The sequence below is a fragment of the Bison bison genome, unplaced genomic scaffold, assembly GCF_000754665.1.
Source record: "Bison bison bison isolate TAMUID 2011002044 unplaced genomic scaffold, Bison_UMD1.0 scf7180017864366, whole genome shotgun sequence".
NCBI classification, from domain to species: domain Eukaryota; kingdom Metazoa; phylum Chordata; class Mammalia; order Artiodactyla; family Bovidae; genus Bison; species Bison bison.
The window spans coordinates 1,039,224-1,063,962 of NW_011494938.1; the positions used below are offsets into that span (position 1 = coordinate 1,039,224).

Sequence of the window (24,739 nt, forward strand, 5' to 3'; positions counted from 1 at the left end):
ATTGTTCTTGCAGGGAGAATCCCAGGGATGGGGGAGCCTGGTGGGCTGCCGTCTATGGGGTCACACAGAGTCGGACACGACTTAAGTGACTTAGCTTAGCTTAGTTTATATATATATATATATATATATAGAGAGAGAGAGAGAGAGAGAGAAATAAGCAAATGGAGGCCATATGAAATTAAATGAATTCATAGAATGAAATGAGATGTAGTTGTATCCAGATGTGTGACTCTGAAATTATTTCACCAAAGTTACATCTCTCTTGTTCTTTGATATGTTAATAGCAGGCCCTAGGCATGTGCCTGTGTTTTCTGATCTCAGGGGTCCCTGGATGTCTAGCAGTGATTTCCTCAGATGCAAAGAGAATGATGACTTTGCTTCTAGATCAAGGATATTGATGAATGCAATGAAGGATGCTATGGCACTCAGACCGCAGTTCTCTGAGGTCAGCAGGCATATCGTGCATGCGTGCTTAGTTATGTCTGACTCTTTGCAACCCACTATGGACTGTAACCTGCTAGGCTCCTCTGTGCGTGGGATTCTCCAGGCAAGAATCCAGGAGTGGGTCGCCACGTCGTCCTCCAGGCAACAGGCATGTCATATTAGCTTTAATGTTTGTTTGAATTCAACAAATGGCATATTTAACATTGTGCAAGGTCCTTAACTTCTCTGTGCCTCATTTTATTAGTCTGGTGAAAGTGAAAGTGAAGTTGCTTAATCGTGTCCAACTATTTGCAATCCCATGGACTGTAGGCTCCTCCGTCCATGGGATTTTCCAGGCAAGAGTACTGGAGTGGGTTGCCATTTCCTTCTCCGGTGGTCTTCCTGACCCCAGGGATCTTCATCTGTTAAATGGGAATAATAATAGTAGAGAGCCTTATGGGATTTTTGTGAGGAATAATACATTAATACTTACAAAACGTCTGGAACTGCCTATAGCACCTGAGTGCTCAATGAGGATTGGTCCTTACTGCTTGAGGGATGACTGTCCCTACCTGTGTGCCTTCACAGGGACATTCTGATTGTGGAAGGTTGTCTTGGAGAGCCGGAAGATAAGGACACACACAATGGCTGCACCAAAGGTCACAGAACTGTTTTGTTTTGTTTTTTAATTAATTTATTTTAATTGGATGCTGATTTCTTTACAATATTGTGGTGGCTTTTGCCATTCATGGAGATGAATTAGCCATGAGTGTACATGTGGAACCCCATCCTGAACCCTCACAGAACTGTTTTGTGAAGGGCCACAGAGTAAATAATTTTGGCTTTGTGGACCACAGGGCCTGTCATAGCTACTCAACACTGCTGTCAAAATGTGAAAGCAGCCATGACAGACGTGCTGTGCTCCATAAAACGGTTTTTTACTTACACTGAAATTTGAGCATTGTGTAATCTTCCCATATGAAACTGTGCTTTTTAAAAATGTTTCAATCATTTCAAAATATATTTAAAAAAATAGGCATCATCAAGACAGATGGCAGGCTAAATTTGACCAGTTGGCCATAGCTTCCTAACCCTCGAGACACAGATCTTAAGAGAAACACACCAGTCACCTAGGGGCTGCAGGATTCCAAGCAATTGGGGTTGGTGTCATGGGAAGAGAGCTGGCCTAGAAACTCAGAGACCTTGTTTTAGAGCTTAGCTTTGTCACTTCTGAAATGCGTGGCTTTGGAGAAAAAGTCTTTTAAGTTCTCATAGCCTGAGTTTTCTTGCAGGGAAAAGGGAGGAAGGGGCAACATTAGAAGACTTTTAGGGGCTTTCCTAGCAGTAAAAGCAGTTTTCTGAAGGGGAATTGAATATTCAAAATGGGTCATGGAGGACAGGTAGATAAAGCATGAGAAAGGAAAACAGGGTGTGTATTTGGGTAATTTTCAGTTTGTAGCTCAGCTATCTACCAGGAACAATAAATGTGGCAAGTTAGACAGGTGATGTATAATGGATGATGACCTTGAATGCCAAAGTGAGGAATTAGGATATCATAGCTTTGGGCTATCTGCAAAATTCCTTGATTTTACAGATCAAGCTGAGAAAGGGAAAACGACTTGTCCAAGGCCGCATGACTGGTCAGTGAGAGCCAAGACCAGCACTCGTTTCTTTTGGCCCCAAGACCAATGACCCTTCTGTCTATAGTACTGCCCCCAGCAGTGTGGTAGAATGCAGTTAATTTTCACTGTGTGGCTGTGATCTCAGAGGGGGAGATTCTCATATAAAATTTCAGAAGCTGTTTTTAGAATTTTCTAAACATGATCTCATACCCCAGCGTATCTAAGAAGGTAGGTCTGTGAGTAATCCCATTACTGAGAAGGGTAATTACAGAAGTGTCAGCCTAAGGCCTTGCACTCCAGCAACCTTTAGCCTGGCTTCTTGCTGAGTGTCTTTTAAAAAATTTTGGCTCAGATGTTATTTCATCAGCAAAGCCTTCCCTAATATCCTAGTAGGTCAGGCCTTCCATTACTTACTCTCCTGCTGCTGCTGCTGCTGCTGCTGCTGCTGCTGAGTCGCTTCAGTCGTGTCCGACTTTGTGCGACCCCATAGACGGCAGCCTGCCAGGCTCAGCCATCCCTGGGATTCTCCAGGCAAGAACACCGGAGTGAGTTGCCATTTCCTTCTCCAATGCATGAAAATGAAAAGGGAAAGTGAAGTCGCTCAGTCGTGTCTGACTCTTAGGGACCCCATGGATTGCAGCCTACCAGGCTCCTCCGCCCATGGGATTTTCCAAGCAAGAGTACTGGAATGGGGTGCCATTGCCTTCTCTGACTTACTCTCCTAGGACTGTGTTTTTCCTTTATGCTATGCTATGCTAAGTCACTCAGTCGTGTCCGACTCTCAGGGACCCCATGGACTGCAGCCTACCAGGCTCCTCCGTCCATGGGATTTTCCAGGCAAGAGTACTGGAGTGGGGTGCCATTGCCTTTTCCTTTATAGGATTTATCAATTAATAAATGCTTCTTTCTGTAACAATTTAAATAAGTGTTTCTGTTTGTAACAGTTTAAATTAACATCTCTCATCTGTCTTCCTAGCTAGATAATAAATTCTGGGAGGAGAGAGATTGTCTGTTTAGTTCATGGTTCTAGCCCCCGATACTTTGCCAGATGCATAATAGACATTCAGTGTTTGTTGAATGAATGAATACATGTTCTCTCATTAACCACTGATACTGGTGAAAACAATCCTTACGCAAAGACTTAATAGGCAGGAGTGACTATCTTACTTGTTAATAAAATGGTTACATGATGAGTCTTTCCTTCTCCACTGAATTTTTTCTCTTTTTCAAAAGCTCCTATCTAATCCTCAACCTATCACAAAAAGACAATAATAGTCATAGCATAGTTACTAAAATTAAAACCATAAGTCAATATATAAATAGTTCTTCAAACACAGGTGTATGGGATTGGTTTAAAACAGTGGTCCCCATCCTTTTTGGCACCAGGGACTGATTATATGGAGGACAGTTTTTCCATGGACCAAGGTAGGGGGTAGAGGGGAATGGTTTCAAGATGATTAAAGCACATTGCATTTATGTGCACTTTATTTCTGTTATTATTACATCAGCTCCATCTCAGAACATCAGGCTTTAGATGGCAGAGGTTGAGGAGCCCTGGTTTGAAGGACATGTTCATTAGATTCCTTACTTAGTAAACTGCATGTTTCCTAAACTGTGCTCAGGGATTTGTATAAAAAGTTCACATTTTACCTCCTGAAAAGCTATTTGCTTTATTTCTCTAAATAAAAATTTGGTTAGTTCCTTTCTAAGCTGCTTCCATTAAAAAAGAATGGATTTGTTATATTTACACTCAGAGCTATGTCACTGCATCTATTGTCAGGAACTTTAGAAAATTAGAACATAGAATGTTGATGAAGAGTCACTATTGTCTGAGCATCAATCAACTTGAATTTTAAAAGCAAATGTTTATTTTTGGCTGTGCTGAGTCCTTGTTGGGGCTTTTGTCTAGTTACGGTGAGCAGGGGACTACTCTACATGTGGTACATGGGCTTATCGTTGCGGTAGCTTCTCTTGTTGCTGATCATGGGCTCTAAGGCATGCAGGCTTCAGAAGTTGCAGCACATGGGCTCAGCAGTTGTGGCTCCCAGGCTCCAGAGCATATGTTTAGTAGTTGTGGTGCAGTGGTTTAGTTGCACTGTGGCATGTGGGATCCTCTCGGCTTAGGGATTGAACCCGTGTCTCTTGCATTGGCAGGCAGATTCTTTACTACTGAACTACCAGGAAAGCCCCCAACCTGGGTTTTGAAAAAATTATTTCTTTTTACTTTCTATTTCTGTTCTCCTCAAGGGCATCTTATTCTTTAAAGCATTGTGCTTTGTGACATTGCACGAAAATTTGAAAGACCTACGAACTTTCAATTGATAAATTCCCATCCCCGAAAAACAATCTACTTGAAGATGAAGCTTAATGACTCAGGGAAAAAAGCTGATGAAATTCACCAGCTTGCTCACATAACCAGAAATTTTTTTGTTAAAAAGATTTTCTTTTTACGGTGTTGTACATGTTCCTACTGCATGGCATGAAACTGAATTCTGTATTAAACATCCCCAGTCCCAAGAGACAGACTACAAAGCCAGAAGAGTGACTTCAAAGATTTACTCTTGAGTTGAAGGGAACATGGTGAGGCTCCATACACACCTCTCATTTAAAGAGCACAACTTTCCTCACCACCTAGGAGGTCCAGTTTGGGTTTTATGTTTCTGCGTATTGTTGACGTCTGTTCAGAGCTTGTGAATGGAACCTGATTGAAAGGTCTCTGAAGACTCCCAGAGAAGCAAAAGATATTAAGAAGAGGTGGCAAGAACACACAGAGGAACTGTACAAAAAAGATCTACACAGCCCAGATAATCACCATGGTGTGATCACTCACCTAGAGCCAGACATCCTGGAATGTGAAGTCAAGGGGGCCTTAGGAAGCATCACTACGAACAAAGCTAGTGGAGGTGATGGAATTCCAGTTGAGCTATTTCAAATCCTGAAAGATGATGCTGTGAAAGTGCTGCACTCAATATGCCAGCAAATTTGGAAAACTTGGCAGTGGCCACAGGACTGGAAAAGATCAGTTTTCATCCCAATCCCAAAGAAAGGCAATGCCAAAGAATGCTCAAACTACTGCACAATTGCACTCATCTCACACACTAGTAAAGTAATGCTCAAAATGCTCCAAGCCAGGCTTCAATAATACATGAATCGTGAACTTCCAGATGTTCAAGCTGGTTTTAGAAACCAGAGGAAACAGAGATCACAAATTGCCAACATCTGCTGGAGCATCGAAAAAGCAAGAAAGTTCCAGAAAAACATCTACTTTTGCTTTATTGACTATGCCAAAGCATTTGACTGTGTAGATCACAACCAACTGTGGAAAATTCTGAAAGAGATGGGAATACCAGACCACCTGACCTGCCTCTAGAGAAATATGTATGCAGGTCAGGAAGCAACAGTTAGAACTGGACATGGAACAACAGACTGGTTCCAAATAGGAAGAAGAGTATGTTAAGGCTGTATATTGTCACCATGCTTATTTAACTTTTATGCAGAGTACATCATGAGAAACGCTGGGCTGGATGAAGCACAAGCTGGAGTTGAGATTGCTGGGAGAAATATCAATAACCTCAGATATGCATATGGCACCACCCTTATGGCAGAAAGTGAAGAAGAACTAAAGAACCTCTTGATGAAAGTGAAAGTGGAGAGTGAAAAAGTTGGCTTAAAGCTCAACATTCAGAAAACAAAGATCATGGCATCTGGTCCCATCACTTCATGGCAAATAGATGGAGAAACAGTGGAAACACTGGCAGACTATTTTTTGGGCTCCCAAAATCACTGCAGATGGTGACTGCAGCCATGAAATTAAAAGATACTTGCTCCATGAAAGAAAAGTTATGCAACCTAGACAGTATATTAGAAAGCAGAGACATTACTTTGCCAAAAAAGGTCCATCCAGTTAAGGCTATGGTTTTTCTAGTATTCATGTTTGGATGTGAGAGTCGGACTATAAAGGAAGCTGAGTGCCGAAGAATTGATGCTCTTGAACTGTGGTGTTGGAGAAGACTCTTGAGAGTCCCTTGGACTGCAAGGAGATCCAACCTAAAGTCCATCCTAAAGGATATCAGTCTTGAATATTCATTGGAAGGACTGATACTGAAGCTGAAACTCCAATCCTTTGGCCACCTGCTGTGAAGAACTGACTTACTTGAAAAGACCCTGATGCTGGGAAAGATTGAAGGCAGGAGAAGAAGGGGACGACAGAGGATGAGATGGTTGGGTGGCATCACCGACTCAATGGACACGAGTTTGAGTGGTCTCGGAGTTGGTGATGGATAGGGAGGCCTGCTGTGCTGCAGTCTGTGGAGTTGCAAAGAGTTGGACATGACTGAGCAACTGAACCGAACTGAAGATTTCCATGGATTTGCTCCTTTGCCCTGTGTCTATGTAGGTTCCTAGCTATCCTTAGCTGTTTCTCTTTGAGGAAAGCAGAGCAAGCCGTTGCCAAAATTATGAAGTATGTATGTTACTCTCAATGATTTAATCTCCTCTTTGGAGGACCCTTTTAATCTCCAATTAGGGTCCATTTTTCTCTGCCCTCTTCTCTCTTCCCTCCCCTACACACTCACCATTTTTATTTTTTGGCCATGCTACATAGTATGTGGGATCCTAGTTCCCCAACCAGGGATTGAACCTGTGCCCCCTGCATTGGAAACATGGAATCTTATCCACTGGACTTCCAGGGAAGTCCTGAGGGAAATCCTGGGACTTCATTATTTTAGTGCTGTCTGGAGTCCCAGTTTGTGATGAGAGCCCATCTGATATACTATTTCACATCAGCATCATACCGATATTAGAACAAATGTTATCTTCTAATATGTAAGCACCACCTTATATCAAGGACTTTGTTTAAGTCCTTTTCCTCTCTAGTCTGTGTTTGCTAAACATGCTGATGCCCTTCAAGCTAGTTCTGCCTTCCTACCCAGTTCTGCCTTTTATGCATTGCTACCCGTTCTACCAGTGCCAAGACCACCTACATCAGAATCACCTACGATGCTTCTTAAAATTCAAATTTGAGGTTTCCTCTTTAGAGCTACAGGGCTTTCCTCGTGGCTCAGCAGGTAAAGAATTTGCCTGGAATATAGGAGACCCGGGTTTAATCCCTGGGTCAGGAAGAATCCCTTGAGAAGGGAATGACTGCCCACCCTAGTATTCTTGCCTGGAGAATTCCACGGATAGAGGAGCCTGGCAGACTACAGTCCATGGTGTCACAAAGAGTTGAATGCGACTGAGCAATTAACACTTACACTGTTTTCTTTAGATCTACTGTATACCCAATGATAGGGCCCAGTTATCTTCACTTTAATGAATTTTCCAGAAGATCCTTAGGTGAAGTGAAGTTGTAGAAGTATTGTTCTATGCCTTTAGTCACATCATTGCTTCCTTCTGAAATGCCCTCACTCTCTCTGGCTTCTGTTGCTTTTTCCAGTCCCTTCCTTTTATGGAATTTTCCATCTTCTTTCTCCTATTCATGGTCATTTGAGTAAATATCACTTGAAGACTGTAAATTTATCAGGATCAGGGACCAGGAATCGGTCCTCTTTGTAATCCCCACAGTGTTTGGTCTGGTGCTTTGCACTAGAAGTCGTTCAATACATGCTTGAGAACAAATAAATGGTCTACTCTCTAGAACTAGGAATACCAGGAGGGTTATACTTCACTCAAATGTCTGAAGGCACAATGTCAACAAGCTAGTGTGGGAAATATTTTTAGGTAGGAGATCTATTTTGGTGACCCAGAAATAAATGCACACATATGACCTCATTTTTTTTCAGTGTAAGGTCAAACATCAGGAAAGGTTGCTCTTTTCAGGGTGGATGGTACCTGATATAGTTGCTATTGTCCAACATGAGACCCCTGAAAGCTTCATGGAAGAGATGATCTGAGGCCCCCTTCTGGGAGTTCACTACATTTGAAATCTTTTGGTTGCAAGACTGTAGATGGAGCAGTTGGAGGTTTCTAGAAGCCCACTTGTATGACCCCAAGACCCCAGGTATGTTAACCTGGAAATGAGGTGGTCCACTTCGAGGGCATCCAGGTGTGGTCATGGTCTTACTGTCTGAATGCCTGAAAGAGTTCTGTCTTCTGGAAAGCAAGACTCACTTCTTGTCTCTTGTAATGACTTACTAGAATGTGGGCTTCTTTGGGGAATATCATCTTATATGTCTTTAAAACACAGTACCTGGCACATATGAGTGGCTAAGAGAAGCTTGGAAAACTTGTGAATGAATGGGTTGTTTTCCCATTTCTTTGGATTACTTACCAGTTAAAAAATTAAAATATAAACATGTTTTGACCCCAAGACTATACATTTGTGGGCAGTGTTGAGATTATTTTAAAAAAATGATTTATTGTCATTAGAGCTAAGTATTAACTTACTTGTTGGGCTAAAATTTGGTATCATTCTCTGCAGCTTTTTGGATTGCCTTCTTTTATTTTAGTTTTTGGTTGTTCACTGCTAGAATTTCATTCACCATTTTTTTTTTTCTCCTGACTGAATGGAAAAACCTTGAGATTTTTACATGCCTTTGGAGGGATTTCTGACCTCAGATTTTAGCTGATGATCCCCTAAATGGATCATCTTTCCTTGTCACGTGATGAATGGGAGTGCTTACAAAAGCCTTCCTTGGGGGTGGGGCAGCAGGAGATGGGCAAGGGAAAGGTGAAAATCTCTGGATGAGGTGATGTAAACTACAGACATTTATTCAGGTGGAAAGGAGGGGAGAAGGTTATTTTGCATGAAGTACCTCAGTAAGGAGCTCTTTGCTAGGAAAGAACAGTATTGTTAATCTCTGTAGTGAAAACAAACGAAAAGGTGTTGCCGTTCTTCATTCTTCTCCTACCGCATATTGATTGTGGCTTTTCAGTCTGATACCGGCCTTTGGTCACTTTAGGGGTATCCATCTTACCTAGGGGACATTTCTAAATGCATATGTCTAGGTCCAGCACCTGGATTCTGATTCCACATCAGAGATTTGATGAATCAGCACAAGGCCAATTGAGAAGTATTTTATTCATTTAATAAAAGCAGGTGCCATGCATCTTCCATGTAGCAGGGTATGCTCGAGGAACTGGGTGAACAAAAGAGACAGAAATCCCTACCCTTACAGAGTTGACATCTATGAGAGAGAGAGAGAATAAGAAGAACTGTTAAATAAAGTATATAATGTATAAAAAGTAGTAAGTTCTGAGATTTACAGAGATAGAGAACAGACTTGTGGTTCCCAAGGGGGGAGGAATTGGGAGAGAGATTGAAAATTTGAAATTAGGAGATACAAACTGTTACATATAGAATAGATAAACAGCAAGGTCCTACTGTATAGCATGCGGAACTACATTCAATATTCTGGGATAAACCATAATGGAAAATAATATAAAAAAGAATGCATGTATGTGTATAACCAAATCACTTTGCTGTGTAGCAGAAATAAACACAGCATTGGAAATCAACCATAATTCAATAAAAAGTAATAAGTTCTATATAGAAAAACAAAATAAGGGGAAAAGGGTCTCATGACTTTTCAGTAACATTTTTATTATCCTAAATTCTGAAGTCATCTTTCCTTTTTGGCCACGTTGCCTGACCATCACCCCAGCTGCTACCTTTGATGAATGAAGAGGGTGTTTTCTGACATGGGACAGGGCCCCTGTAGTCTTTTAAGTCTGGGCAGGGGGCTTGAGCCCCTTACGTGATGTCTAACTGCTTGTCTCCCAGAGGACCTGTCCTCATTTTTCAGGAAGAAAAGTAGAAACTCTCTCTCTGGGGAAAAAATAAAGTAATAGCAGAGAGTTGCTGTGGGCACCGAAGGAGCTCCTTGGTGAAGTGTGGCCATGGCCTGATGGCCTGAGGGTGGGGGCCAGAACGGTAACTGGCACCCTCAGTGGATGATCAGATAAAAAAGGGCATCCTCTGGCATCATCTTTGTCTAGAAGCATTTGGAAGTGCTTGCATTTGTAGTGGATGAGAATTCGTGGTTGCTTTACCGTTGCCTTAGAAGCAGATTTATTGCTTAGTTTTGAGGCTTTCAGTCAGCAAGAATTCCAGAGGTGGGGATTCCAGGTCTTGATGGAGAGTCAAGGAGTTCCTTGGAAAAACCCCAGCTGCCGATCAGCGGAATGAGACTAGGCCACCTCAAGCACAGAACTGGTGAGAATGCCAGAGGTGTTTCCTCTCTGAGCTGGTTCTCCTTGCAGTCAGAACCACTAAAGCTCCCACTGCTGTGCTACCTAACTACTCCTTGAACCTCTGCTATGGCAGTTTGATGAAGATCTGTCTGGCGAGTACATGCATCCATTTCTGTGACCTGTCCTTTTGCCATAGAGGGGTGGGCTCACTCAGTGTGATACCTGTTCACCGTCCTTTGTCCGTGACGTTCAGGTCTGTCATCTATAGGTGTTGGGGCTCTTTGGTTTGTTTTAAAATAAATAGTGAGCAGAAGATAATGTGAGTATTCTTGCTACTGTGCTGAAGGCTCATTTGGATGATGTAATGAACATTCCTAAGTAAGAACTGGCCCTGGATGTAAGGGCTTTCTGAAACCACTGTGAAGATCAGACTACCTCTTGTTCAGAGTTCAGTAGATCAGGGTGAAAGATTAGAAGGTCAGGCAGCAGACTAATACATCAACAGCTACTATTTGCTGCTTAATTTTCATAGAAATAAATATTTGAGGAGACAGTGGCGAGAGTCAGATCTGTTTGCATCTGAGGCATCAGAATTGAGACAAAACATGGAGGGAAAAAATGAAGCAGGACTCATTTTTTGATGACACCTAACCCACATCCTCAGGGCTTCACTGGTGGCTCAGTGGTAAAGAAACTCCATATCCTCACAAGCATTTAGATTTGGTGTTAATTTAATAAAGAAAGAAACTGAAGTCCAGAGAGTTCTTTCCAGTTGCTTCATGACCAATAAGCTATAGCAGTGTTTTTTGGTCCACTGACCTCACAAATTAGACTACTGTGAAACCATCTTTTGAATATAATTGTGACATTTTTGAGTTAACCTCAGAAGTCCCCTTCCTTTTTATGTAATACCGATGATGGTTTTTTTTTTTTTTTTTTTTTTTTTTTTTACTGCTCTGTCCACCCTGAGACATTGATACCCTTTTGGCTGGGAGCATATTGGGAGATGCTGGTTGGGGCAGGGCTTCTACTTGGAAGACTGAAGAGATTGCCCTGAGAGTATTTGCAGAAGAGGTTGTCAGGTAATTGCTAAAAGGCAGGAGAGTGGGAGCCAGTTGTCTCCAGGAACATTCCAGCCTACAGGTTACCTCCCAGCTGCGGATATGTGTCCATGTCAGTCTGCCATCCATAAGATAAAACTAGGCTTGTTGGAAACCTTTCATGGGACTTTTGCTACCTATCCCCACATAGAAGCCAAGAGGTTTTCCACTGAGCTAGTCCAAGCCCAAATCCAATCGTTCTCAAAAGGTCACTATATGTACTCTCAGGTGTGGTAGAATAGAGCAGGGGATTACATCAGTTTCAGACAGACCGGGCTTTGAATCTTAGTTACTGTCTGACTTTCAGCAAGGATGTAACCTGTCTGAACCTCAGTCTTTCCACTTACAAACAGGCTTACGGTATATTGTTAGGGGTGCTATTCACACAGACTCTAATGGAAATGGCAACATTAGGAGTTGTATAACAGGGCAGTGCTGGTTCCTGGAAGTATTAGATATAATAATTAGATATAGATAGATGTAAAAAATTTACCATGGTGTCTGGGACAGTGTTCAATAATGGAGCCTGGGATTACCATCTCAGGCAGTCAGCTGTGATTTGTGATTTGCTGTGGTGTCATTTTGAAATGTGCTTCAAAGAAGGAAAATAGTTCAGGGCACAGAAAGCACAATATGCAAAGACCTGGAGGTAAGAAAGTGCCGTCCTGTTCAGGAAATTGAGAGAATTCCCATATTTTAGAACTCAAAGGCCAGATCCTGAAAGGTCTAAATAGCCTATTGAGGGGGTTTGCATTTGTCTTCAGGGCAGTAGGCCATGAAGAGTTTTAAGGGGAGTGAGAGAGTGTGATCTGCATTTTGGGAGGTTTGTTTTGGCTGAGATGTGAGGAATGGAATGATGAGCCTTGGCAGCAATTTCAAGGGAGTGGTTCATTCTATCCACCCTGGAGACAGGAGCAACTTTGTGTCTGTTTGGGTAGGCTCTGTGTGTTCTGTACTATTCCTTCTGAGCAAATTCTTAACCTTTCTGATCCTTCCAGGTTACCAAAATGTTTTAAGTTGCAAATCTTCCAAAAGGATCACTGCAAATGTTTATTTCTCTTTTTTAAACTTTAGATCTTTACTATATCATTTTATATACCTGCAAGGCATTGGGATCATTGCCTTGATCAGACTTTTTTTTTTTTTAAATAATAGGCAAGTGCAGGCTTCCTTTTTTCTCCTCTTGTCTTTATAGTCTGTTCTTCAGTGAACCAGCAAAGAGATTATTTTAAAAGATAAATCAGCTCATCTCACACTTCTGATTGGAATCTCCCTGTGATTCCCAAATCCCTCACAGTCAATGCCAATGTCTTACAGTGGCCTCAGTGGCCCTCATGATCTGTCCCTACTGAGTTCCCAGGTCCTGAGCCCTGCTTCTTTCCATCACTTCTCTGTCACGACACAGGTTTCTTCCTGGTCCCTAGACTATGCAAAGCACAATTCTCATCAAGGTCTTTGTACCTAACTTGAAATTCTCTTCCTGCAAGTATCCACAAAGCTTGGGCCTCTTCTTCCTTCAGGACTTTACTCAAATGGCGCCTTATCAGAGAGGCCTTCCTTAAACTGTCCATTATAAAATCCTGCATTCCATGTGTGTGCGCATACTGACACATACAACCTGGCACAGACACCATAACATACAGACTTCCCGTCCTCTTGAAATTGCTCCCTACCCGCCACCATTACACTGCTTGTTACCACCTGACATTTATATTTGTTTGTTTCCTCCCCATTAGAATATAAGGTCTGCAAAGACAGAGACTTTAAAACAAATTCACTGATGAATTCTCAGGACCTAGAAGAGAGCCCATCATGTCCTAAAATTTGTCTGGGCAGCTCTCATAAATCTGTGGAATAAATTGCTGCAAGGGAGTTAGAACTAGATCTGCCACTGTTCTTACAGGGATGGTTCAGAGTTACCTTGTTTTAAGAAGAGATCCTACAACCCACTCAAGCCGAGTCATGACTGGACAAGTAGATACACTGACCATGAACTGCGTATTTTGAAAATATGTTTCTTCTATTTTTCCACCTTTTACTTAGAATGGGGTCTGACCACCACAGCCCTCTGCTGCGTCTTCTTTAGTGTGAGGAAAATGTCAAAGCTATCTCCCTGTAGCAATGAGCTTTAAAAAAAAAAGTAGGGGGGGGGTGCTTTAGGTGATGCCAGAATGTGCTGGGCCAGGTAGGGCTTCTCCTGGGCCCTGGTGCAGTTTTCAATATAAGCCATCAGCAGTAAGCCTAGGGCAGAGAGTGTAGGCAAATGTGGGGGTGACTTAGCCTGAGGCCACGAAGGGCTCTAACCCAGCTCTCCCTTTATGTCAGGCCACAGGGCTAAAACCTGACTCAGGACCCTTCTTATCCCTGTGTCATTGGATGTTATAAATGGCTTTCCAGACCAGAGTCACCCTGACTTGCAGCAGATCCTTCTTTGCTTCATTGTCCCCCACCCCATTCACCAAAACCCTGGAATCTGAGGTGATACAAGGTCACGGAGAGGCACAAACCTTGGTTACCTGAGCAGAGTGGTAGGTGGAGCCACCATGAACCTGGATTCCCACCAGTGATGCTGTTGCCATATCCCCAGTTTCCTACAGCCCTTTAATCCCATAGGTACTTTTGGTCACTGTCATTTTGCCACCTGGGCTAATTTAGTTGGAATTATTGCCCCTGTATTTTTAGGTCACTTGAGTCCTCTATAGAACTGATGTGTATTTTAGAATGACCATGAAAATTCTGACATTGACACAGAGAAGGAACATTTTATGGCTGGTAACAATGATTTCACAGCCTGTCAGGCAAGACCTGGGCAAGACACACGCACAGACCTGGGCCTGCTTATCTCCCTTTCCTGCCATGGGCAGCCTGCAGATTCTAGAATGAGATCTGTACACAGCTATGAAGAGCAGCGCTTGAAGAACCAGATGCCCAGCTGCTAATGCATCAGAAGACCTGGTGTTGCTGAAAATTAGGAGGAAATGTGCTGTCATCAAAACATGCTCTTAAAAACTATACTTATCGTGTGGAAACATTGCCTTACAACAGATCTTTTTTCCCTTCAAGTGCAAATACCACTGAGCTTTGATTGCAGGCAAGCTGGAAGATTTCTCTGTGGTTCTAAGATCCATAGATTTGTTGTTGTTCAGTTGCTAAGTTATGTCTGACTCTTTGCAACCCTATGGACTGTAGCATGCTAGGCTTCCCTGTCCACTATTTCTCAGTGTTTGCTCAGATTCATGTCCATTGAGTTGATGATGCCATCCAACCATCTCATCCTCTATTGCACTCTTCTCCTTTTGTCTTCAGTCTTTCCCAGCATCAGGGTCTTTTCCAATAAGTCAGCTCTTCACATCAGGTGACCAAAGAATTTGTGCTTCAGCATCAGTCCTTCCAGTGAATATTCAGGGTTGATTTCATTTAGAATTGACTGGTTTGATTTTGCAGTCCAAGTGACCCTCATGAGCCATAGGACACAATTGCATTAAATACAGTGTAAACTGTGCCCCAGAATTTAAGATCGTTACCAGGTCATGCATTTGTAGGATTTTTAGAGTCTAAACTTCATAGCATCACTCTTAAGGTGATTTTGGCAATGAAACAGTTTTTGGAAGGTTGACTGTGTTAACCACAGTTTAAAAGAAAATCTGCCTTAGCAACAAGGAGAAAATTATTTAATGCGTCAAAACTCTGTGCTTTTCCTCATTGGCTGTCAGCGTGCATGCATGTGTGTTCAACAAGCCAAGGATATAATTGAACGTTTTCTTCCAGTAAGTCAGCTGTGTACATTGCTCATTGCTCAGTAAATGGGACTACATGTAGAAAATCCACAAGTGGAGAGATTGGGCTGTAAACATTACCAAGGATTGCTTTATCACAGATGGATTCTTAGAGCCATGATTCACCGTAGATGTTGTGATAGTCAAATATAAACAAGTCATTGGTAAATGTAATAAACAATTGGGTCACTTGAGTGCTTTGGGTCTGGATCTAATGATGTGATTTTTTTCCCCCCCCCCCCCCCCTTTCTTATTCTCCCCAGTAGGTTGGGACAGTTGGAACTCTGCCATTGCCCAGCATGCTGCAGTTCAATCTGTCACCCACCTTGTCGATGGGATTTCACGTGATAGCCATGGTGGCTCTCTTGTTTTCCCATGTGGACCATATAAGTGCTGAGACAGAAATGGAAGGAGAAGGCAACGAGACTGGCGAGTGTACTGGCTCCTATTACTGTAAGAAGGGGGTGATTTTACCCATTTGGGAGCCCCAGGACCCTTCCTTTGGAGACAAAATTGCTAGAGCGACTGTGTATTTTGTGGCCATGGTCTACATGTTTCTTGGAGTCTCAATCATTGCTGACCGGTTCATGTCCTCTATAGAAGTCATCACGTCTCAAGAGAAAGAAATCACCATAAAGAAACCCAATGGAGAGACCACCAAGACAACTGTGAGGATCTGGAATGAGACAGTGTCCAACCTGACCTTGATGGCCCTGGGGTCTTCAGCTCCAGAGATTCTCCTTTCAGTAATCGAGGTGTGTGGCCATAACTTCACCGCAGGAGACCTTGGTCCTAGCACCATCGTGGGGAGTGCTGCATTCAACATGTTCATCATCATTGCCCTTTGTGTGTATGTCGTCCCGGATGGGGAGACAAGGAAGATCAAGCATCTGCGTGTGTTCTTTGTGACAGCAGCATGGAGCATCTTTGCCTATACCTGGCTTTACATCATTTTGTCTGTCAGCTCCCCTGGGGTCGTGGAGGTCTGGGAAGGTTTGCTTACTTTCTTCTTCTTCCCCATCTGCGTTGTGTTTGCTTGGGTGGCAGACAGGAGGCTTCTGTTTTACAAGTATGTCTACAAGAGGTATCGGGCTGGCAAGCAGAGGGGAATGATTATTGAACACGAAGGAGACAGGCCATCTTCCAAGACAGAAATTGAAATGGATGGGAAAGTGGTCAATTCCCATGTTGACAGTTTCTTAGATGGAGCCCTGGTTCTGGAGGTTGATGAGAGGGACCAAGATGATGAAGAAGCCAGGCGAGAAATGGCTAGGATTCTGAAGGAACTCAAGCAGAAGCATCCAGAGAAGGAAATAGAGCAATTAATAGAATTAGCCAATTACCAAGTCTTAAGTCAGCAGCAAAAAAGTCGAGCGTTTTACCGTATTCAAGCTACCCGCCTGATGACCGGAGCGGGCAACATTTTAAAGAGGCATGCAGCAGACCAAGCCAGGAAAGCTGTCAGCATGCATGAGGTCAACACGGAAGTGGCTGAAAATGACCCTGTCAGTAAGATCTTCTTTGAACAAGGGACATATCAGTGTCTGGAGAACTGTGGCACAGTAGCCCTGACCATTATCCGCAGAGGTGGTGATTTGACCAACACTGTGTTTGTTGACTTCAGAACAGAGGATGGCACAGCCAATGCTGGATCTGATTACGAATTTACTGAAGGAACTGTGGTCTTTAAGCCTGGTGAGACCCAGAAGGAAATCAGAGTTGGCATCATTGATGATGACATCTTTGAGGAGGATGAGAATTTCCTTGTGCATCTCAGCAACGTCAAAGTATCTTTGGAAGCCTCGGAAGACGGCATCCTGGAAGCCAGTCATGTCTCTACCCTTGCTTGCCTGGGATCCCCCTCCACTGCCACCGTGACTATTTTTGATGATGACCATGCTGGCATCTTTACTTTTGAGGAACCGGTGACTCATGTGAGTGAGAGCATTGGCATCATGGAGGTGAAAGTTCTGAGAACATCTGGAGCACGTGGAAATGTTATCGTTCCCTATAAGACCATTGAGGGGACCGCCAGAGGTGGAGGGGAGGACTTTGAGGACACATGCGGAGAGCTCGAGTTCCAGAATGACGAAATTGTGTAAGTTCTTTTTTTTTATACCTATGTGTGTGGTTGAGTGCGTCTGTGGTTGTGTGAACATATGTGTGTTTTTTAAAAACTAAATGGTGAAGAAAGAATGGATTGGTAACTATACAGAACCACTTTCAAAATACCAAAATATCCTAGCTTCTAGCTTATGTGCCACTGATCAATATACTATATCTGTCAAGATCCTAATGTGTTTTTCCTTTTTACTTTTATGCATTTACAGTTTTTAAGTACGTTTATGGATCATGATGAAATGAGTCTTCTGACAGAATTTATGCACTTAATGATCGGTTGAAAAACTTGTATTCTGTCTTGATCATATAACAGACACACAGAAAGGGAATATCGCAAAAGTCAATTTGGGAAAGCCCCAAAATAATTTCCTGGCTACCAGGGTTCGCTGAAATGATTTTTGCTGCTTTTCTCTGACACTGTTTTTGTGATGGTCTAATGTTTCTGCTGAAATGCTAATGCTTAATTATAACTTAATGACCAATCCTGCCTTTTCAGTTTGATGCCAATGGAGAAAAGTCATAAAGTTCTTTTTTAGTTCTAGTCTGATTTTACTTTACATGGTTAAACAAACCCTTTTACCCTGCTGGCATAGGGATGGTGAGAGAAATAAAATTCTAAGTGTCTGAAATGACAAGGAGCAGGTCAGAGAAAAGAAGTGGGAAACAATTAAGTTTTCCTATTGACACTTTACAGTGACATTTGCCAACACTGTAACACAGAATATCTGATTGTGTGATGATTCCTCCATTGGCAGAGGATGTTTAGAGAGCTTTTCCTTGCCTAAGGCCAGGGGCACTGCAATCACCAAAAGCAAACCAGAAAATATGACCCAGTCAGTAATATCCAAACTGCAAGGAATGAAGAAAAGGAACTGTTTGTAATATCTGCAGTGAAACATTCATTTTAAATCATTCATTTGAAAATATTCAAATGAATGATTATGTTGACGGGATCATTGACAACTTAGGAATTTCAGGATAAACAATATAAAATATAGTTTGTTATCAAAATGGTTAACTCTTGTTAATAGCATGTGACATGGCAGGTGCGTTCTCTTCAAGGTGAAATTTCTTCTACTATAAGTGTAGAGAAAATAAATACAAGGATGGGGGAGGGGGGTACAGAGGAAACAGATTTTCCTAAAAGAGCCTTCCAATGTCTTTCACATCTTTGACACTGTATTTATAGAGATGGGCAATCCGTGTGCTGTCACAGTGAAATCTAAGAGAGACTGTAATAACCTTCCTTGGATGTGTGTGTGGGGAGAACTTTTGCTCAGTATCTGTTTTACATTGGTTCTTATGCTGTTAACATCCCACTTAGTGAGACATGTTTTGTTGGGACAGATACTTTACTGAAAGATGGTAATAGGAAATGAATATCCTGCACACCCAAGGACGGATTTTCCCAAAGGCCTCTGTTGATTATGGTCCTGCCCACATTAGTACATAAACTTTATTTCTTTGCTGGGAATTCTTGCTCATTACATTTCATAATCATTTCAATTATTGAACCCTCTTGTATTAGATATACTTTTACATGGATTACAAGTGCTATTGCATATTATTAAAGGAATACTGCATGTTATTCAATGAATTCACAAGGGTAGCTCTTGAACATGACCAAATTGGGATTTTGTTTTGTTTACTCATTTTACCTAGGATGTTTTCTCAGAAAATGCAGTATTGCTTTCTCTCGAGAATAATGGCTCTGTACTTGTTTGAAAGGCAGCTTTCCCTGTCTAATCTGGTGTCCAGGACTTCTACCAAAGCATAAATAAATTTCTTTTGGGCAGAGTGTAGTAGAAGAAGGAAAAAAAGAGACTGGTTTGATGGTAAAATTTAGTCTGTCAAGCTCTATTTCAAACATTCACCCTATGCCATTATATCGGTTTAATTCTTGCTATGGAAGGAATATTGCCAAATTTCAGCTTTAGAAATTTAGATATCTTGTGAAAACTGGTAAGAATCAGTGGAATTATCAGCATTTCTGTGTATGTGTTCTTGCTGCTGCTAAGTCACTTCAGTCGTGTCCAACTCTGTGTGACCCCATAGACGACAGCCCACCAGGCTCCCCCATCCCTGGGATTCTCCAGGCAATAACACTGGAGTGGGTTGTTGTCATTTCCTTCTCCAATGCATGAAAATGAAAAGTGAAAGTGAAGTCGCTCAGTCGCGTCCGACCCTCAGCGACCCCATGGACTGCAGCCTTCCAGGCTCCTTCATCCATGGGATTCTCCAGGCAAGAGTACTGGAGTGGGGTGCCATTGCCTTCTCCTAGTGCTGTAAAATTCTTCCTATCTTTTATGTGGTAAGTTGAAATATGAACTTTTAGTAATGACAAAACATGTTATTTATAAGTTTAATGAAAGTACATCCTTGCATTTTTTCTTCTTTTTAAAATTTTAAGGAATTTTCATCTTAGTGTTATAGAGTTTTACTACCGACAAGGTTTGAAGATAATTAATAGGTCTATTGCTTGAATAAATTTGTTGCGGTGACTGGTACTTAGCCTTAATCTAGGCACCAAAGATTCAAACAAAATGCGTCTGGGAAAACATAATATTATCAAAGATCCCTTATTCTATTTTTTTTTTTTTAATGGATTGTTTTTCCACTGGTAGTTGTTTCCAATGTCAGGTCCATACAGTCAGATCCAAGTTAAAAGGAGTTTGTCATCATGTAGTCTAGGTGAAGTATGTAGACACAACTTAGTTTTTATCTTTTAAAATGAATTTATATTTCATCCAATTACAAAGGTAATCTTGAGAGATGACGTTCTCAAAAACCTAAAATACATGGATGGGACTATGGATACCCCTCAGCTTTAAAATTACTGCAGATGGTGACTGCAGCCATGAAATTAAAAGACACTTGCTTCTTGGAAGAAAAGTTATGACCAATATAGTAAAGTCACTCAGTCGTGTTCGACTCTTTGAGACCCCATGGACTGTAGCCTATCACGCTCCTCCGTCCATGGATTTTTCCAGGCAAGAATACTGGAGTGGGTTGCCACAACCTAGACAGCATATTAAAAAGCAAAGACTTTACTTTGTCAACACCGGTCTGTCCAGTGATGGAATTTCAGTTGAGCTATTTCACATCCTAAAAGATGATGCTGTGAAAGTGATGCACTCAATATGCCAGCAAATTTGGAAAACTCAGCAGTGGCCACAGAACTGGAAAAGGTCAGTTTTCATTACAATCCCAAAAAAAGGCAGTGACAAAGAATGCTCAAACTACCACACAATTGTACTCATCTCACACACTAGCAAACTAATGCTCAAAATTCTCCAAGCCAATCTTCAACAGTATGTGAACAACTTCCAGATGTTTAAGCTGGATTTAGAAAAGCTAGAGTAACCAGAGATCAAATTGCCAACATCCGTTGGATCATCAAAAAAGCAAGAGAGTTCCAGAAAAACATATACTTCTGCTTTATTGACTATGCCAAAGCCTTTGACTGTGTGGATCACAACCAGCTGTGGAAAATTCTTAAAGAGATGGGAATACCAGACCACCTGACCTGCCTCCTGAGAAATCTGAATTCAGGCCAAGAAGCAACAGTTAGAACTCAACATGGGACAGCAGACTGGTTCCAAATAGGAAAAGGAGTACGTCAAAGCTGTATATTGTCACCGTGCTTATTTAACTTATATGCAGAGTACATCATGAGAAATGCTGGGCTGGATGAAGTACAAGCTGGAATCAAGATTGTCAAAAATATCAATAACCTCACATATGCAGATGATACTACCCTTATGGCAGAAAGTGAAGAAGAACTAAAGAGCCTCTTGATGAAAGTGAAAGAGGAGAGTGAAAAAGTTGGCTTAAAGCTCAAAATTCAGAAAACTAACATCATGGCATCTGGTCCCATCATTTCATGGCAAATAGATGGGGAAAAGTGGAAACAGTGGCTGACTTTATTTTTTGGGGCTCCAAAATCACTGTAGATGGTGACTGCAGCCATGAAATTCAAAGATGCTTGTTCCTTGGAAGAAAAGTTATGAATGACCGAGACAGCATATTAAAAAGCAGAGACATTACTTTGCCAACAAAGTCCCATCTAGTAAAAGCTATGGTTTTTCCAGTAGTCATGTATGGATGTGAGAGTTGGACTATAAAGAAAGCTGAGTGCCAAAGAATTGATACTTTTGAACTGTGGTATTGGAGAAGACTCTTGAGAGTCCCTTGGACTGCAAGGTGATCCAACCAGTCCATCCTAAAGGAGATCAGTCCTGCATATTCATTGGAAGGACTGATGCTACAGCTGAAACTCCAATACTTGGACCACCTGATGCGAAGAACTGACTCATTTGAAAAGACCCTGATTCTGGGAAAGAGTGAAGGTGGGAGGAAAAGGGGAGGACAGAGGATGAGATGGCTGGATGGCATCACTGACTCAATGGACATGAGTTTGAGCAGACTCAGTAGTTGGTGATGGACAGGGCGTGCTGCAGTCCAGGGGGTCAGAGACCACTGAACAACTGAACTGAACAGCTTTATTAGTTTTTCAAATCTTTTTTTTTTTTTTTGGTTTGTTTAATGATATGCATAAGCCAGAATTTATGACGCTTTCCACAGTAGCTTAAAACAATTCCTGGAAAAGCCTGGATTTACAGTATATCTAATTAAGAAGTCATTAACCAAGGTAGAAGTAGAGTTCAATCTGATCAGGGAGGGAGATCAAAATGCAGTCAGATTTTTATTTTCAAGAATAAGATAGATGCCTAATCTTTGACCTCAGTTTTAGTGTAGGAAAAGTCATTTAAATTTATAAAATAAGCATGTCTGTCCTCATTCATATTTTTATATAAATGAGTTGAATTATTTCAACTTGACCCTTTTAAAGATCAAAATCCGTATTTTAGGAAAATAGCATTAAGTGGTAAGTGCTGCTTGTGGTCTCAAATAAAATTTATTCTCAGCAAAACATTTGAAAATTACAATGCAAACACTCATTAGACAGATATAATTAACAATTAGCACATGCTTTTGTATAAACACAATCAATGACAAATACTAAACCCATGCTAGCTAATCTTGAATTTCAACAGGGAATTCTGTCTAATGTTAACAGCTAATAAAAAATAAATGAAGAATATGCTAATTTGATTTGTGGTTAAGAAGGTGACATCCAAAAATTTGAAGTGCTACTAATGTTTGTTCTTTAATGATGCTTGTTTCTTGGTAATAATTATAGAAAATGTTGTTCGGTGTTTCAAGGTCTAACATTAGCTTGACTGTTCTGGAAAATGTTAAGGTTAATTAACTAGTGCAGATACAAATCAAATTTAGTTACTTAGTTATAGCTCAACAATAATATCATTTTTGGAAGATTACTCAAAACATCATGAGCATTTACTGCTATATATTTAAAATGCAAAGTTGGAAAATGAAGTATGTAGGTCGCTTAGCAAATCATTTTACTGGGAGTTTCTAGCCATAATTTGTTAAGCAATGGATCTGTCCAAAATTAGTTTAGCTTTAAAGACTATTAATGTTTACAAGTTTGATTGCAACTTCATTAGCAATATAATATTTATTGTATTGCTAATACAATAGCAATAGCTATTAGCAAATAGCAAATACAATATGTAAGACATGTCAACAAATATAGCTCTTGGATGCAAAATATTTACATCACTTTCTTTTTTGAAAAATATCTAGAAAAGAAATTCCATATAGGCTGTATGGAATCGTTATTATATTCCAGGGAAAATAAGTACTTTGTTTTTGCTATTTATATTACCAGTATTCTTTTCTTGCTCTATAGAATACCAAAGAATAAAGACTTAGCTATATGATAAAACAATTCAGAGAGTAGAAAGAGAAGGCAGTCAGCTATAAAAAATGAAAAAAATATTAGGAAAATTTGAAATGATCAGAAAAAGAACAATAATTGTATTTGGGGGGAAATCAGAAATGGTGAACAATACTAGAGAAAATAGTGTTAGACAAAAAAGCCTATTAGCTCATACTACCTTGAATCCAACATATTCTAGATTTACTTTGTGGCAAAAGTATTTATCTGTGACATTTAGCCAATTAAAATGATGGAGGCATGATACCTTACATTGATAAAAAATTTTCCCAAGTAATATAAAAAATTTAGAAGGAATAATTTTAGGGTTTTAATGGACTTCCACTTTGGATTATCTTTTCAGACTGGACTATTTATCTCTTTTAGAAGCAAACCACATGTAATATCATTTGAAAATCTAAATTGTAACTACAAGAAATATTTTTATAAATGCATATGTTTTCATGAATGCATAACTACTATAAAAAATAAGACAGGTTAAGAGCCAAAAAAAAAAAATTACAAGTTCTAATTCACCGCTTCTGGGAACCTAAATTGATTATGTGCAGAAGGGTTGTTTACCATGTCAACTAGATTGCTGCCTTTGCTACTGTAATCTCATTTTCCCACTGCAGATTAGAGTTTGGGGTTATAATAGAATTATGTAAAGAAATTTTATCTTAGCAAATGAGATGTCATAGTTTAGACACACTGAAGTGTTTATAGGACTGCCTTCTGAGTCATCATTCAAGGCCATCACATAGGGGGCTGATTGATTTTCTGGTTCAGGGTTAGAGAAGAATTTATCAATCAGTCTGTACATACTAAGTTACTAATTTGCACTCAGTTCTGGACTAATTATTTTGAAGGAAATAGAAGAAGTATCTCCGAATACTCTAAAACGGGGGATAATGAGATAACATATTTTAATCAGTATAAATGTCATTCCAAAGATAAGCTATAAGTTGTAGGAGAAGCCTTAATTTGGGGTAAAATATTTGCATTTGCAGAAGGCATAATTGGAGAGAAAAGTGATGTTCATTTTAGGATGGAATCGTAACTTGGTAAACCTGAGTATGGACATTTTCAATATATTGGATGGTTCTTAATGAAAGACTCAGTGAACATTAATTTTCTTTAATGGAATTTTATTTTTTAAAATTATGGTTGATTTACAGTGTTGTTAGTTTCAGGTGTGCAGCAAAGCGAGTCACATTTTTGTTTATATTCTTTTCCATTATTGTTTATCATAGGATGTTGAATATAGTTCCATATCCTATAGAGTAGGACCTATGCATTCTGTATATTACCATTTTGCATCCACTAACCACAAACTCCCCCTCTGTCTCTCTCCCTGCCCCACTTTGACAACCACAGGTCTGTTCTGTGTCTGCGAATCTGTTTCTCTTTTGTAGATAAGCTCATTTGTGTCATATTTTATATTCCACATATAAGTGATATCATTTGGCATTTGTCTTTCTCTGTGGGACTTCTCTTAAGCATGATAATCTTTAGGTCCATCCATGCTAAATAATGCCCCAAATGGCCTTAGTTCATTTAATGGGATTTTAAATCATTATGAAGGCATTTAAATTAATCTGAGTGTACATCCCTTTAAGCCAGTCACAAACTGACCAGTGTTGCATGATTCTACTTATATGAGATATCTGAAATAGTATATATCACCCATAGATGCAAGAGCAGGATGGTGGTTGTTGGAGGAAATGGAAGGGAAAATGGACAGTTGTTAATCAACAGGTATAA

General features: G+C 40.6%; 1 protein-coding gene across 10 annotated transcripts in view; it reads left to right on the forward strand.

The window, feature by feature from the left end:
* The window catches only part of SLC8A1 (solute carrier family 8 (sodium/calcium exchanger), member 1), a 451,994-nt gene that overhangs the window by 77,562 nt on the left and 349,693 nt on the right, over positions 1-24,739 (forward strand). For 6 of the 10 annotated variants that reach the window (XM_010855550.1, XM_010855558.1, XM_010855548.1 and 3 more), the window contains one exon: positions 15,318-17,149. In XM_010855550.1, the coding sequence (XP_010853852.1) occupies positions 15,318-17,149 (1,832 nt within the window). Of the gene's footprint in view, positions 1-1,052; positions 1,083-15,314; positions 17,150-24,739 lie in introns of those variants that run through there. The other 4 variants (XM_010855555.1, XM_010855553.1, XM_010855554.1 and 1 more) reach the window with 2 other exon arrangements.